Genomic DNA, 16,864 nt, shown 5'->3' with positions numbered 1-16,864 from the left:
ATACCACCATCTTCCTAACCACCCAACCATAAATTAGTTCGCTAAAAAACACTTATGTGAATGAAAAACCGGCTAAGAAAATCACTTGTCCTATGCTATTGGCCTTGTTTTTTTTCCGAACATAGTACAGATGCAAGCGCTCATACATACGTGCATACGCTCATTCTTATGAATGCACACGCGCACACCCTATCCCTATGAGCACCTTCGAGAGAATGAACCGACATATCATCTTGAAATTTACAAAGTTCACCTATGCACCTTGAATAAATTCAGGAATAATGTGAGCACCAGGACTTGAACCCTGATGGGCTGCGATGGCACTGTCTCTCTAACCATCCAACCATAAGTTGGTTCGTCCTATTGGCGTTGTTGGGGCTGTATGCAACGCACCAGCCACCAATCTGCTATTCGCTCCAGTCCAAGACATAGTCGATCGTGACTCACGCAGGCATGACTTCCTTCTTCTTCCTTCGTTGCTCCATACACGAACCCTAGGAGCCACAAGCGTCCACGGAGCGACGCGCATGGGGCGCGGGGGCGCGTTCCTGGCGGCCAGAAGGAGCGGTGCGAGGCCCGCGGTCAGCAGGAGGGGCGCGTGAGGCCGGCGGCCAGAAGTACTGGCATCCGGCGGGTGCCTCATCGCCGAACTCCTGCTCGACAACAGCGCCACACAAGCCCGACGCCAGGAATGAAAACGGAGCGGAAACGGACGGAACTGAGTGCTATCATATTTGTTTTCACATTTTTTTCGGAAGCGGAAACGAATACAGAAACCCCGGAAATAAATACGGAAACAGATACTATTGGAAACGGAAACAGAGCGAATACAAAGTGAATACGCAAAAACAGAAATAGGCATTGATCGGAACTTAAAATCCCTTGAATCATAGAGAAATACACACAAAACAAACAAATTTAATGACTTCTATCATGGCTACAAAATAATATCATTATGTTAGAACCTTAGCGTAGTATTGTAGTAGTACCGGACAATTGCGTATAGGGTCAAGCGGAGTACATGTGTGGTAGTAGAAGTTGGGCCTCAGATCCATTCTACTAATTGTGTCATTGTGTTCTCTTTAGTGGTTGGGCTACAAAGCAGCTATAGGTCTATAGTAAAAACAGAAATTCCATATTCACGGAAACGGAAAGTTCCGTTTCCATGCATGTTCCACCGGAAAACACCATTCCGTTTTAGTTTTCGTTTCCGCATCAAAAATTCCATTTCCACTTCCGTTTTACAAATTTCCGTTTCCGTTTTCATATTTCCTCTCCGTTTCCATTTTTCCTCCGGAAAAACGGAAAGTTTCCACTCCATTTTCATCCCTACCCGACGCGCTCCATGTGTCCGCCACCGTCGGACACGACGATGTCTTAAAGCTGGAGTACTTGGAAAGCCACGGCTGCTTCTCCCGGCTTCTTGTCCTCCTTGAAATTGTAATTTGCTTCAGATTTGCTATATCACATCTAGATGTTTTTTAATTATTGTACATCTAAGTCCTATATCATTGATTTTAGGGGACGATTCGTGCAAACATTTTCTTTTGTCTTTTTTTACTTCCTAGTTTGCACCTAGATGTGCAATGTGCCCTAGACAAACCCGTTGGTTATTACTCCATCCTCCATTCCTAAATATAAGTCTTTTTAAAGATTATAATAAGGGATTACATACGGAGCAAAATGAGCGAATCTACACTCTAAAATATGTTTGTATACATCCGTACGTAGTTTGCATTAAAATCTCTAAAAAGACTTATAGTATTTAGGAACAAAGGGAGTATATGTTTAGGATCACATTAAAGTATTTATGCACATAAAATGTTTATGGACTACTTTGGATTTGTATACAAGGAATTATGCTTTAGAGTCCTGCCTTATCTTTTTCCGTCCTTCGTCATTGGCGTAAGTGCATGTATGTAGTGGTGTGAGTGTGTGCTATGTGTTTTTGTGTTGTACTAATTGGTATTTCTCCAAAAAAAAATAGTAATCAAAACCCACATATAGGAACTAAAATTTTCTTTAATTGATGGAGCCCCGAACTTTTCTAAGAACCTTGTCCACATGACAAATATTTTGGTCTCGCCATATATGCCCCTCTTTTACCACTAATAAGGTACACATATATTGCATGTAGGAGCTTAGATAACCAAAGCATGGATGAGTAGCTAGTATAGTATAATACTACATGGTATAATACCAAAGTACTCCCTCTGTTCCTGAATATAAGACCTTTTAGAGATTTCACTATGGACTACATACGGAGCAAAATTGATGAATCTACACTCTATAGTATGTCTATATACATTCATATATAGTTCATAATGGAATCTCTAAATGGTCTTATATTTAGGAATGAAGGGAGTATGCAGGAGCTTAAGAATTCAGATTATAGTTATAAAAATATTTAAACACCGTGGGAATAATAGTACATGAAACTCATGTGAAATATATGCATCACAGTTGTCTTTAGGTATCTCGTATTGTAGTGAGTAGCAGTATTGCATCTTAAAAGACAAATGAAATCTATTTAGCAAAAAAAAGACAAATGAAATTTATGAAGGTGTTGTCATAGCCTTGAACACAAGAAAATCATAACGTAAAAGTGAATCACAATTATTTAAAGTGAAAAAAACTTGTGGGAACTAAGGTATGGAAGAATCTAGGATAAATAAGAAGTGTCTGTGATGTGAGGTTTGTGCATTGTAAACCATAAACTCAAAAAAGATCGGTATTTTCATTATAAAATTAGATATTCTAAATATAGAAGATTCTAGAACAAAAGAGAAGTGATTGTATTTCTATTGCAGAGGCCATTAATACTATTGCTACGGGATGAGAACCCAAAATACCGCCCGATAACTAAACATCGTCCGTTAATCATTAAAATTGCGGAGGCCATGAGTTGTGACTGTACCTCTATTGCTAGCTAGTATTACCTCCGTCCTGGTTTATTAGTTTCATTGTATTTCGTGCCACATTTTGACCATAGATTGAACTAACAAAATGTTCATGCATGTCACAAAAAATTATATTATTGAAAACTATGTGCAAATACGAATCCAACAATATAATTTTTGTTGACATGCATTAACATTTTGTTAGTTAAATATTTAGTTAAAATTTGGCACAAACTACAAAGGGGACCAATAAACCAGGACGGAGGTAGTACTTCGTGTAGTGTTAAAAACGCTCTTTTATTATGAGACGGAGAAAAAACGCTCTTATATTATGGGACGGAGGAAGTAATATATTCATTCTTTCCTTGGAAAAAAATACATTATCATTTCTCCCTGATTACATGTTTTCTTTTCTCCGTGGACGCATACATTGTCTAAACAGAAAATCTGCGTGGATATAGGCGCATATCATCATGCCGATAGTGCCTTGAAGGCTGCAACTGGCGTGCCAAATGCGGAGCACGTCGTCCAATCGCGAGCCTCGGCCCCGATTTTCATCAGGTCGTGCCCGGGATGGCCTCCACGTCAGCAAGGCCCTGGCGCGGCGGAGCCAGGGGATCGGATTCTCCCTGCCGCGTGGCACGCCACCGCCGCGCTCGCTATCTCCTCCCGGATAAGCCAGGGCCACCCGGCGCCGCGCGCCTAGATCCCCATAAACTGCCGCGCGCACCACACGCTCAATTCCACTCTCACACCACGCACGCGCGCGCTCGCCTTCCCCACTACAGGCACAGCCAGCGAGCGCACTGGTGGCACAACGATGGCGCTGGTCTCCTCCTCCTCCGCCACCGCCGTCGCGGCGCTCCCCAGCAATGGGCTGGCCGGCGCCCGGAGCTCCTTCCTCGGCGCTGCCGGCAAGGCGGCGGCGTCGCGCGCGTCCTTCGCCGTGCGCGCCGCGGCGCCCGAGAGGCCCATCTGGTTCCCCGGGAGCACCCCTCCTCCGTGGCTCGACGGCAGGTTGGTACTCGGACACGTTGCGCCCATGCATGCCGAAATATGCTGCGATCGACTCTTCGCACTGACAGTGTGTGTGCACGTCTCGTTGTTCTTGATGCAGCCTTCCCGGAGACTTCGGCTTTGACCCCTGGGGTCTTGGTAAGTTCTGATCAGTCTATCACATCTCATCCCTACTAAGTGTTGATCCGTTGTCGTTCTTGGTAACATCGACATGAACAATCTTTGATCGATTTTGCCGTGTAGGATCCGACCCGGAGAGCTTGCGGTGGAACGTGCAGGCGGAGCTGGTGCACTGCCGGTGGGCGATGCTGGGCGCGGCGGGCATCTTCATCCCGGAGCTCCTGACCAAGATCGGCATCCTCAACACGCCGTCGTGGTACACCGCCGGGGAGCAGGAGTACTTCACCGACACCACCACCCTCTTCATCGTGGAGCTCATCCTCATCGGCTGGGCCGAGGGCCGCCGGTGGGCAGACATCATCAAGCCCGGCTGCGTCAACACGGACCCCATCTTCCCCAACAACAAGCTCACCGGCACCGACGTCGGGTACGCGCACACATACGTGAAGCTAATCTGCACATGCATGGCTCTCCTTGCTCTCATGGGCTTAATCAAGTGATGTCTCTGCGTGTTGGAAACGTAAGGTACCCCGGTGGTCTGTGGTTTGACCCGCTCGGCTACGGCACCGGCTCGCCCGAGAAGCTCAAGGAGCTGCGCACCAAGGAGATCAAGAACGGCCGCCTCGCCATGCTCGCCGTCATGGGCGCGTGGTTCCAGGCCGAGTACACCGGCACCGGCCCCATCGACAACCTCTTCGCTCACCTCGCCGACCCCGGCCACGCCACCATCTTCCGGGTACGCATACGCTAACACATTATATATGGTATGTATGGATTTTTGGGTACTGATGTATGACCCTTTTTGGTGTTATGTTTCAGGCATTCGCCCCCAAGTAAGGGACACGTTGGGAGTTAGCAACTAATCCGAGGAGCGTGCTACCACGGGGAAGAAGATCGCTAGTGGAACTTGATTTTTTTTCCCGTGGATGATGGTATGTAATTGTGGAGCAATGCATGCTTGTTGGATGTGTACTTGTACCCCGGTGTTGTAACCGATGTAAAGAGTGAATACCCTTTTGAACCTTATGTTGGCATCGTCCACGAGTCTCGCGACGTCGCCCAATGGTCCTAACGTTAATGGGGTCATACAAAGAATACTTTGAGAACACGAAATGGTAACATTACAAGAGCATCTATTACCGGACTTGACAAATTCGGCCCCCTAAATATCTGCGGACACACTTGGGACCACCAAGAACAGCGTCGGACGATTCCTCATTTCTCCTGCCAGACAGTCACATTCCTCATATTTAAACTTTCAAATCCATGCAAATTCATATATGTCCATCATACACATGAATATCACAAGTTGAGTAGTTTCACACACAAAAAACAAATGACCATGGTACTTCCACAATTTAAACATAGTTCAAACATAAAATTTATTTGAAGTGCTCAATACAAACATTAAACTCCTTGATTTCCATTGTGGATCCACATATGCTCCATAAGATCGTTGAGTAGTCGCACGTGAACCTGTTCATCTCGAAGATTCTGATGCATCTATAGAAAATTCATAATCTGGTCTGCATCTTGTTTCAGGATGTTGACTTGTTCTCCGGGCTTCTAGACATCATCGATCGTAGTTGCAAACACCTGCATCATGGCACGGACAAATCTCATAGTGGTCTTCAGGCATGCACTTGTTGGAAATATGCCCTAGAGGCAATAATAAAGTAGTTATTATTATATTTCCTTGTTCATGATAATCGTCTATTATCCATGCTATAATTGTATTGATAGGAAACTCAAATACATGTGTGGATACATAGACAACAACATGTCCCTAGTAAGCCTCTACCGGACTAGCTCGTTGATCAAAGATTGTCGTGGTTTCCTAGTCATAGACATGAGTTGTCATTTGATAACGGGATCACATCATTAGGACAATGATGTGATGGACAAGACCCAAACTATAAATGTAGCATATGATCGTATCAAGTTTATTGCTATCGTTTTCTCCATGTCAAGTATATGTTCCTACGACCATGAGATCATGCAACTCACTGACACCGGAGGAATACCTTATGTGTACCAAACGTCGCAACATAATTGGGTGACTATAAACGTGCTCTACAGGTATCTCCGAGGGTGTCTGTTAAGTTGTCATGGATCAATACTGGGACTTGTCACTCCGTATGACGGAGAGGTATCTCAGGGCCCATTCGTTAATACAACATCACAATAAGCTTGCAAACAAATGTGTCTAAAGAGTTAGCCACGAGATCTTGTATTACGGAACGAGTAAAGAGACTTACCGGTAACGAGATTGAACTAGGTATGGAGATACCGACGATCGAATCTCGGGCAAGTAACATAGCGACAGACAAAGGGAACTACATATAGGATTAGCTGAATCCTTGACATCGAGGTTCGACCGATAAAGATCTTCGTAGAATATGTAGGAACCAATATGGGCATCCAGGTCCCGCTATTGGTTATTGACCATAGAGGTGTCTCGGTCATGTCTGAATACTTCTCGAACCCGCGGGGTCTACACACTTAACGTTTGGTGACGATATAAGTATAATTGAGTCATTATGGTGGTTACCGAAGGTTCTTTGGAGTCCCGGATGAGATTCCGGACGTGACGAGGAACTCCGGAATAGTCCAGAGGTGAAGCCTATACAATGATCATTGCCTGGATATCGTCATAATTATTCAATGTTCTATCAATTGCCCAATATAATTTGTTTACCCACTGTGTGCTATTTTCTCGAGAGAAGCCACTAGTGAAATCTACGGCCCCGGGCTCTATTTTCCCATCATATATTTGTAGATCTATATTGCTATTTGCCTTTTATTTTATTTGCATCTTTTATTTTCAGATCTATATTATAAAAAAATCAAAAATACCTCGCTGAATTTTATTTGCCATTATTTGCATCTATCAATCTATCACAACTTTTATCCCGTCAACTTTGACAATTTCTGGCACCATTGCCCGAAAGGGATTGGCAACCCCTTTTACACGCCGGGTTGCAAATATTTGTTCTTTGTGTGCAGGTACCTTTACATAGTATTGCTTGGTTCTCCTACTGGTTCGATAACCTTGATTTCATAACTGAGGGAAATACCTACCATAGTTGTGTTGCATCATCCCTTCCTCTTTGGGAAAATACCGATGTAGTTCAAGCGACATCACACACCAGCACACTAAGGGGCTGTGCGCACCCCCTCACCCCATCCCATGTAGCCAGAGGAGGTGGGGGCGCCTGTAGGGCTGCCACCCCCTTTGCCTTGGGGGAAAAGCCTCCTAAGGGGGAGGCGCCCAAACCCATCTAGGGTTTCCCCCTGTGGCCGCCGCCCCCCCTAGGGAAGCCCTAGGGCGCTCCTCCTCCCCCCTTCCCCCTATATATAGAGGGGTAGAGGGAGGGAAGCCGCACCCATCTATGCCACGACGCTGCCCTCCCTCTCCCTCGCAGTCATCTTCCTCTCCATAGTGCTTAGCAAGGCTCTGTTGAGATTCTACCACCACCACCATATCCACGCAGTCGTGCTTCCAAAGGACTCAAGTTACTACTTCACCATTGCTCGCTGGATCGAGGAGGTGAGGCGTCATCAAGCCATACATGTGTTGAACGCGGAGGTGTCGTCCGTTCGGCACTTGGATCGGGAGTTCGCGGGATGGATCGTGATTGGATCGCGAAGACGTTCGACTACATCAACCACATTTCTTAACGCTTCCGCTTAGCGATCTACAAGGGTATGTAGATGCAATCTTTCTTCTCGTAGATGGTCATCTCCTAGATTGATCTTGGTGAGCGTAGGAATTTTTTTTGTTTCCCATGCAACATTCCCCAACAGTACTCTCCCCTTCCGGAACATCTCACCATCGGCAGCGCTACCTAGTGCAAGCATCCTCATAGCAGTCATCTTCCTCTCCATAGTGCTTAGCAAAGCTCTGTTGAGATTCTACCACCACCACCATATCCACGCAGTCGTGCTTCCAAAGGACTCAAGTTACTACTTCACCATTGCTCGCTGGATCGAGGAGGTGAGGCGTCATCAAGCCATACGTGTGTTGAACGCGGAGGTGTCGTCCGTTCGGCACTTGGATCGGGAGTTCGCGGGATGGATCGTGATTGGATCGCGAAGACGTTCGACTACATCAACCACATTTCTTAACGCTTCCGCTTAGCGATCTACAAGGGTATGTAGATGCAATCTTTCTTCTCGTAGATGGTCATCTCCTAGATTGATCTTGGTGAGCGTAGGAATTTTTTTTGTTTCCCATGCAACATTCCCCAACAGTACTCTCCCCTTCCGGAACATCTCACCATCGGCAGCGCTACCTAGTGCAAGCATCCTCATAGCAGTCGTGCATTTCTGCTTAGCAGAGAACAAGAGTTGTCCACCACAATCCCTGGCGAGTTTGAAGCACGGTGGGCTTGGGCATCACTGCTGCGTATTCGCCCGTTCCGAGCGCCTCTTCAACGCCTTGCTCGTCCCCTGCGCTGCGCTCGGCGGCTTCCATTGTTGTCATCCTGTCTGCCGCATCCATTGCTCGTGCTGCGAGGGTGAGTCTGGTGCAGCTGGTGGGCCTCTTCGAGGGAGAGGAGTTCGTCAATAACCTGATGGTGGTGGAAGACTGTGTGGAGGCTTTTGAGGCCTTCCGTGACACGGATCTGCGACCTAATCTCCTGCTCCCCCTCCTGTTGCTGCGATGACCGTGTCGCCGATTCGGGCCTCAAGGACCAGTGCTAGGGTGGCCACTACCAAATCTTCCAAGATGACGGACAAGGCGATGGCCCTCAAGGCCGGCAAGACCATCCAAGGCATATCTTCAAAACCTGTAACTAGATCGACGTCTTCCTTTAAAGTGTTGGCGCTGGCTAAGGATAGCAATATTATGCTAGGCTCGGAGGAGAGATCTCCTCTGGAGGTGACTGAGTGCTTTCGGGCACAAGAGGTTGTGCAAGCGGCCATCGCCGAGGCCATTGCGCACCAAGACTTGGCCCGCACGACGCTCGTCGAGGTCCAGGCCGAGGGGCAGGCTCAGGGACCTGAGGAACCGGCCAAGGAGATGGTCGGGGCCTCTAGTCGACCGACCTCGAGCCGTGGCCGCGGAAGGGGGGCGGAAGAGGGAGAGTCGTGGCCGGGCCATTCCGCCTCAGAGGAGAGAGGTTACCACAGAGGACGGGGCGGGGGTCCGTTCCCCCTCAGGAACGCAATGAGAGGCCTATTTCGGAACTAGAGGGGGTTTGGCCAACGAGATCGCCACAGACAGTTGATCGAGTACATCCGGGAGTAGTATCTCGAATTTGTCGGGCTGCAAGACACGATCCGCTCCTCCTTCTTGCAAGTGGAGGTGGACTCCCTTGGGGGCACCATGGCTTTTCATTGGGAGTGGGTTCCTGCCACGGGGCGGTCGGGTGGCATCCTGTTAGGCCTTAATAAAGATACCTTTGTTGTTTATTTCTCGAGGGGAGAATTCTTTCTAGGCGTGGAGGTGCTCCAAAAGAACACTAATTTCAAGTAGGAGCTTTTAGTGGTGTATAGTCTAGCGGATCACTCGAGATCCCTGGACTTTTTGTGTGAGATATATGCCAAGGTGGCAAACTCCCAGTACCTCGTGGTTATTGGTGGATATTTTGATCTCATTAGGTCGGCAGACGATAAGAGTAATTGGAGGATTAATGACCAAAGTTTGGTGGATAACTTCAATGACTGGGTGGCGGATTTGCAACTGATTGAACTATAGAGGGCGGGGGCTCAGTTTACTTGGATGAATAATCAAGCTAACCCTATGAGGAGTGTGCTTGACCGGGTCTTTATTTCGACGGAGTGGGAGGCGAAGTTCCCGAGATGTGCCTTGTCAGCCGAGACCCGCCTTGGGTCGGATCACTGTCCCTTAATCCTGCACTCTGGTGAGACCCAACGACGGCCGCCAAAACACTTCTTCTTTAAGCACCAGTGGTTGCTTCAACCCGGTTTCATGGAAAGGGTGAATAAAATTTGGGTAGATGCAAGGCGAAACCGATCACACCGCTATGGCCCCTTATGCGACGTGTTGGACGAATGGTAACATTGCATTCAGAGATCGCGGCATCACCTTAGGGGATCGGGGGCTAATGTGGGGAGCCTTTCCCGAGTACGTAAAGAGGCCTTAATGGCTAAGATAAGGGATCTCGACGGCAAGGCTGATTCGATTGGGCTTTGCAATACGAAATGGGCTAGAAGATATGTCGCGAAGGATGAGATGATTTTCATTTTCACATGTGAGAAAATATACTGGCAATAGAGAGGGCAATAGAGATGGGTGGTTAAGGGAGATGCTAGTATGGAATTTTTCCACGCCGTGGCTAATGTTCGCCGTAAGAGAGGCATGATCACTTCCCTAAGAGAGGGGAGCATTGTTTATTCGGAAAGGGGGGCCCTTAGATCCCATATTGACAGCTTTTATCAAGACTTATTGGGTTCCACTTCAGGAGGGGAGGCATCCATTAGACCGAATATGTGAGAAGGCCAAAGGCTGGTATCCCCTCTAGATAACTGGGCTCTCACTCGTCCTTTCGCCTTTGAGAAGATCACGAATAATCTTAAAGCCATGAGAGGAAATGATGCTCCAGAACCAGACGGGTTTCCGGATATATTTTATAAGAAGTTTTGGAGTTTGGTGGGGCCTCAATTTGCTACTCTAGTCCACGAGTTTACACTGGGCAGGATAGATGAGAAACGCATAAACTTGGGGTCCTCGTGCTGATTCCTAAAGTCCATGGTGCGGACAATATTAGATAATGTCGACCTTTAGCCCTTACCAATGTGAGATTTCACCTTCTGTCCAAAGGGTTCGCGAACCGGCTCGCTCCGATGGCTAACAAGGTGATTGACACTGGCCAATCGACCTTCATCCATGGGAGAAGCATTTTAGACGGGGTGGCGGTACTACATGAGGTCGTACATGAGATCAGACTCACCAAGGAAGAGGTGTTTATCCTCAAGATCAACTTCGAGAAAGCATATGATAGGGTCCGGTGGGATTTTCTCGAGGAGGTTTTGAGCAAAAGGGTCTTTGGCCCGCTTTGGACCAGCTGGATGCGGCAACTGGTCTGGGACGGCCAGACAACTTTAAATATCAACGACCACATCAGGTCGTTCTTTAGGAATAAACGAGGAGTCTGCCAAGGTGACCCAATATTGCCTCTCCTATTCAATATCATTGCGGATGTCATGGATGGGGTGCATGAGAAACTTAATAGAGTGAGATCTAGATTCTTTTGGGCCAAGGAAAACCAGAAACAGAAGTATCACATGGTTAGTTGGGAGAGTATATGTCAACCCAAAGAGACTGGCGGCTTGGGAGTTATCAATTCCAAAATCATGAATTGGTGTCTCATGATCAAATGGGCGTGAAAAATCATAACTGGCTGGGGAGGATGTGGCTATACATCTTTGTGAGAAAATACCTAACATCGGATGGCCTGGATTTTCATCGAAATATCAAGCTATCCCAGTTTGCGAGAGATATCAAAAAGGGCCAGCCTCTGCTGTAGCTTGGAACCAAGTTCCGGATTCATAGGGGGAAGACGACTTGTTTTTGGACTGATCGCTGGCTCGAGGAGGAGCCGCTACAGTCTGTGTTCCCTCGGTTATTTGGTATTATCGACAATCTGACCACGAGGGTTGGAGACATGTGGTGCCAAGACCGGTGGACAAACCTCAGAGAGTGCACCTCACCTCTTGGCAGGACGAGGTGATGTGGCGCCTTGACCCCTCAGGCCACTTCTCGACTAGTTCGTTATATAAGAATATCTTCAGGACTGCTCCTCCCTTACCTTTTCGGGATTTGGAAGGCGCGTCTCCCGGCCAAGATAAATTTTTTCCTTTGGCAAGTGACGTGGAATAGAATTACGAGCGGCGACCAAGTCCAGAAATATAGGGGGCCAGGGGATGGAAATGCATCTGGTGCGGTTAGAGTGAGGACCGCGACCATGTCCTTTTTGATGCTCCTTGGCACGGTTCGTCTGGAGTGCCATTAGAGTGGTGACCGGCTGCACCTGGAACCCGAGTGGTTTTTCTGAATTTTATCGCCTAGCAAATACCACGGTGGGGAGATACCAGAGGATGGCATGGCTGGGATTCGGGGCCATCACTTGGGCCCTTTGGACTACTAGAAACAAGGCTTTGATTGAGGGGAAATTCATCCAGCACATGGCTGGCCTATTATAAAAATTGGTGTCTTTCTTGCAGCTGTGGAAACTGTTGGCAAGATCTCAAGACAGAAGGTACATGGAGGTGCTCGCTACAAGGGTGCGAACAAAGTGCACTGAGCTTCGTCGTGCTTCATAGGGGACTTCGTCGGCTTGCGCCACCCCGGCTACCTCGACAGCCTTGCCGTTAGCCTGCTTGATTGCATTTAATAGCTTTCGCTTTAGCTTTGTGCTGCTCCCGCACTGCACCACGTGTATGGCCGCCGACCTGTATCCATACTGCTAGTCTGCTTAGTTGTTGCCCTTTGTGTTTTGTCGTCTTCCTTAGCTACTTGATGTACTCTAAGGGCCTCATTCTAAGGCTGGGCAGATGCCTCCTTCCTAAAAAAACCTTGAAGTAGGGATCATGTGCCTCCACTCTCTTCACCACGTGCAGGAACAAGAGTTTACACACACGAAAGCGTAGACGAAACCATGTATCGGGGAATGTTGGTCCGATATCAAAGTAGTCCTTGTAGAGCAGTCGTGCTCTAGGGACCCTATTCTATTTCAAAAATCTTCTACCTTTGGTCGAACCCTTGAAGTTTAGAATGTGCTCCACCTCCCTATACATTTCTTCACGGATGCTCATGATCATCATCATCTTCGTCTAACTCAAACGAATTGAAGCTCCTTTTTCATTAACTCATCAAGCTACGGGTTTCCGTACTCCTCTTCTGATGAACCATCTGAATCCATCGTTTTCCTACAAAAGAATCGCCAAAAACTTCTTGGACAATTTGTCGAACACATAGATGGCAAGGTGTTGTCTGAGAATTGCCAGATGTACCGCGGTGGTGTCCGGGGTGACGACGGTGTCTGGGATGGTGAGGCGAATGGGGAAGAGTTTTTGTGGTGGTGGTGGCGGTGCTGAGGGGTCGGGGTGGCGGCGGAGCTAGGGAGGGCCGAGGTGGATGAGGGAGAAGAGATGAGAGGAAAATGGCTCGTCCGACAAGGTTGAGATATGAGGGCGTCGGCCAGCCCGGACATATAGGGCAGGTTTGAGGAGCCCGGTTGGGTCACATTTCTATGATCGGTCATTGACCGGGTCGTTCACCCGGACGTATAGGGGGTGTTTGAGGAGCCCGGGTGTAGATGCTCTAAGGCATGAGCTAATCCTAATTGTCCGCCACACTTTTTTGGACCGGAATATCAGTCGGACGTTCGTTGGGAGGGGTTTCCATTTGTGGACGTTTTAGATGGCAAGTTCAAGTGGACGAGACGCCTTAGAATTCACACCATACGAGCACTCGTGGTCGTATGGAACGTCGTCTTTTGTGTTGTCTCTTCTAGTGCGCCTCTTGATGATTTCTTCTTTCTTCATTTTCATTCCTTTCCATGTTGACACATGATTTCTTCCCTTTTTAGCCCATTTCCCCTGAAAACACATTACGGAGAGGATTTGTGGAATCATTTGCATTCATTAGTCATTAGTAGCAATATCGGAGCGAATATCTCGATTTAAATGAAGCATCTCGGTTTAAACTAAGAGTGAATGAGTGTAAAAATATCACTCATGAACTCCCACAAGCTTAAACTTGATCGTCCTCAAGCAACATATAGATAAATCCAAATCATAAGGAACTCAGTTGTTTAAACCGAAATAATGAAAAGGTTTTGGTTTACTTATGATCGGTACGTCTAGATAGCCCTCTGCTTTTTGACATGAAAACTTAGTATAGCCGTACTGTTGGCATGGTTATTGTGCAAGTGTTAGTGAAGTAAAGATAATCAACACAAAGTTTTTGATCTACTAGATAAAACAACTTTGCAACACTGAATTCTATTTATTCTAGACAACACTTGCTTGCTGGGAATGCACGGAAGAGTTTCCTTTGATAGAGAGTGTAAGGCATGTGGAAAAACATGATGCTAGAGTGCTCATACACATGACCAAAATTAACTCATCCTATAGGCTCTTAAGAACTTTATTTCAATCATTGTTTGCTAAAACTATGGTTGTCAAGTGAAGGGATTATGCCAAATAACTGATCATGCATAGAGTTTCACCGTGACTTAATTTCCGGGAACTATGGACCTTTGATATTTGTCACTTTGAGCTCTTTTGATCAGTCCCCTTTATTTACTACATACATACCCGTTCAATATAAAGCCTAATACTATTCGTTTATAGTGTTGCCACTATGTACGTAACAAACCCATAGCCGAAATTCAAGCTGTTGCTCTTGTGGATGATACGTCTCCAACGTATCTATAATTTTTGATTGTTCCATGCTATTATATTATCAGTTTTGGATGTTTTATGTGCATTAATGTGCTATTTTATATTATTTTTGGGACTAACTTATTAACCTAGAGCCCACTGCCACTTTATGTTTTTCCTTGTTTTTGGCTTTTTCAGAAAAGGAATATCAAACGGAGTCCAAACTGAATAAAACTTACACGATGATTTTTCTTGGACCAGAAGACACCTACGTGACTTGGAGAGAGGGCCAGAAGAGTCCCGAGGAGGCCACAAGCCTCTAGGGCGCACCCCATGGGGGCGCCTCTGGCTTGTGGATCCCTCGGGAGTTCCCCAATCCTAGTTCCACCTCTATAAATTCTCAAATATTCCCCAAACATCACAAGCATCCACCAAAATACTTTTCTGCCGCCGCAAGCCTCTGTTCCCGTGACATCCCATCTTGGGGCCTTTTTCGGCGATCTGCCGGAGGGGGATTCGATCACGGAGGGCCTCTACATCAACCTTGCTGCCCTACCGATGATGTGTGAGTAGTTTACCATGGACCTATGATGCGGAGCATCCCACGGTCATCCCCATGAACGCATCTACATCTCCTACGACACCACTTGGACCAATGACAAGAGCACGTGCAAGAGCTCTCGAAACCGAGGTGACATCACTCCTCTCACAACTCCCTTTCAAATCACACGAGACATGGCTACTACCTCAAACGAAGACGCTTTGCATACTCGGGTACCAAGGAGAAGCCAAGAAGCAAGGAGAATCGGAAGCGGAAGACATGCGTGAAGACCGAGAAGAAATCAGCCAAGTCCCGGACGATCCGGACGAGGTCCCGGACAATCCAGACAGAGCCCAGATAATCCGGATAATGTGCCCGAGGACACCCGAAGCTGGACCCCGAAGCCGGACCATCTGTACGAACACCCGGATCATCCGGACCCCCCTCCAAACATCCGGGCCATCGCCGCCGCCGCCGCCTGCCCCTTCGACTCATCCGGGCCATCCCCCGGATCATCCGGACAATGAAACAGATCATCCTGCTACCCGTCCGGGCCATCCCTTGGATCATCCGGACAATGACCCGGATCATCCGGGTACTCTTCCGGATCATCCAGACCCCCGCCTGCGTGCGCGTGTTGGGCCGAGGCCCATGTACCCCTTTGCCCCCTTTGCCTATATATATGACTCCTCCACCTCTCTTCTAGGGTCAGCGTTGTGATAGCTCATTTGTGAGATAGAGCCTTGCTCATCCATCCGAATCTGCTCCTCTGAGAGAGACCGTGCCTCTTCAGAGAAGATCCACTTGGATTCAATACCCCTAACGGGAAGAACTCAAGGACTCCTCACAGAGAAGAACCGGTTACCCTATCTATCGTCCCTTGTTGGATTCGGATCGTGTATCTCTTTGTGTTTCGAGGATCTAGCATATGTGTAATCGAATCTTGTTGGTTGAGTGATTTCTCTTGTGTTTCCCCTCGTTTCCCCCTCTTGTTCTTCGTAGGATCCCCTCCAACCATGAAAGATCGGGCATCTAGGGTTCTACCCTACATCATCTTGGTATCAGAGCCACGTTGATCACGTATTTGGAGCCCCTACCCCTCTTTTTCTAGCTTGATTTTGTTGATTTTGTCCCAAATTCGAAATCCCCACAAAAATAGCCCCCAATTTTTTTTGTGATTTGTTGGTTTTGATGATGTTTTGTTGTTTTTGATCCGTGGATTCGTTGTGTTTCAAGTGGATCTTGCATTTCCCCACCATCTTACCCTCGAAATCCATCCAAAATCCTTGAAATCCTCGAATTTCTCCCCATTTTCGAGTTCATCCTGAGCCTTTCCCGTGCACAGTTGACCTCCTTGGATCATCCGGACCTTGACCCGGATCATCCGGACATTGACCCAGATCATCCGGCTCCTAGCCCGGATCATCCAGCTACCTCTGCGGAAACTGCATTTTCTGCAGTTTTTGTCCACCGCCACCTACGCCTCCGCATACCCACTTCGACCACCACCACCGTAAACTCCGCCAACCCCATGACATACCACACTGTACCACCATTCGACTTTGTTTTTGAGAATTTTAGTTGTGGTTCCCATGTCCTATTGTGTTTCGGCTATATAGGTACGACGCGACATTAACATCACCACCGCTCATCTTCGTCGAGTACTCATCATCGCTAAGGACGGTAACCTCGACGACATCTTTGTCTATGCTGTGCCATTGCATTGATAACAACCATAGCCTTACTTTTGCGTTGCTTACCCATCGAGACTAGCCTTTGAGTATTGCCGGCCATGTGACTTGTGCACATTAGTGATCATACTTCCAATACATACATACCACACCATACAATCGTGGTGCATATCTTGATATCATCTCTTGTGTCACAAAGTTGTCATCGCATACACAATTGCTATCTTGGTTCGTGAAGT

The 16,864-nt window shown here is 47.3% G+C and overlaps 1 protein-coding gene across 1 annotated transcript; it reads left to right on the top strand.

Moving 5' to 3' along the window:
- The first annotated feature begins 3,619 nt into the window (after positions 1-3,619).
- On the top strand, positions 3,620-5,063 carry LOC123044442 (chlorophyll a-b binding protein 7, chloroplastic). Its single transcript, XM_044467179.1, has 5 exons — positions 3,620-3,917; positions 4,018-4,055; positions 4,161-4,464; positions 4,563-4,773; positions 4,857-5,063. Exons 1-5 carry the CDS (start codon positions 3,721-3,723, stop codon positions 4,872-4,874), a joined length of 768 nt encoding a protein of 255 aa, XP_044323114.1. The 5' UTR covers positions 3,620-3,720; the 3' UTR covers positions 4,875-5,063.
- Positions 5,064-16,864: the final 11,801 nt, after the last annotated feature.

Source organism: Triticum aestivum, chromosome 2B (genome assembly GCF_018294505.1).
Source record: "Triticum aestivum cultivar Chinese Spring chromosome 2B, IWGSC CS RefSeq v2.1, whole genome shotgun sequence".
NCBI classification, from domain to species: domain Eukaryota; kingdom Viridiplantae; phylum Streptophyta; class Magnoliopsida; order Poales; family Poaceae; genus Triticum; species Triticum aestivum.
Note: the sequence above shows the minus strand (reverse complement) of the source record. Positions and strands in the feature narration are given on the sequence as shown.

Coding starts and splice junctions, on each gene's coding strand:
- LOC123044442 (XM_044467179.1), top strand. CDS start 3,721: ATGGCGCTGGTCTCCTCCTCCTCCGCCACCGCCGTCGCGGCGCTCCCC. Junction 4,056..4,160: donor CTTTGACCCCTGGGGTCTTG/GTAAGTTCTGAT, acceptor TTTGCCGTGTAG/GATCCGACCCGGAGAGCTTG. Junction 4,465..4,562: donor CTCACCGGCACCGACGTCGG/GTACGCGCACAC, acceptor TGGAAACGTAAG/GTACCCCGGTGGTCTGTGGT.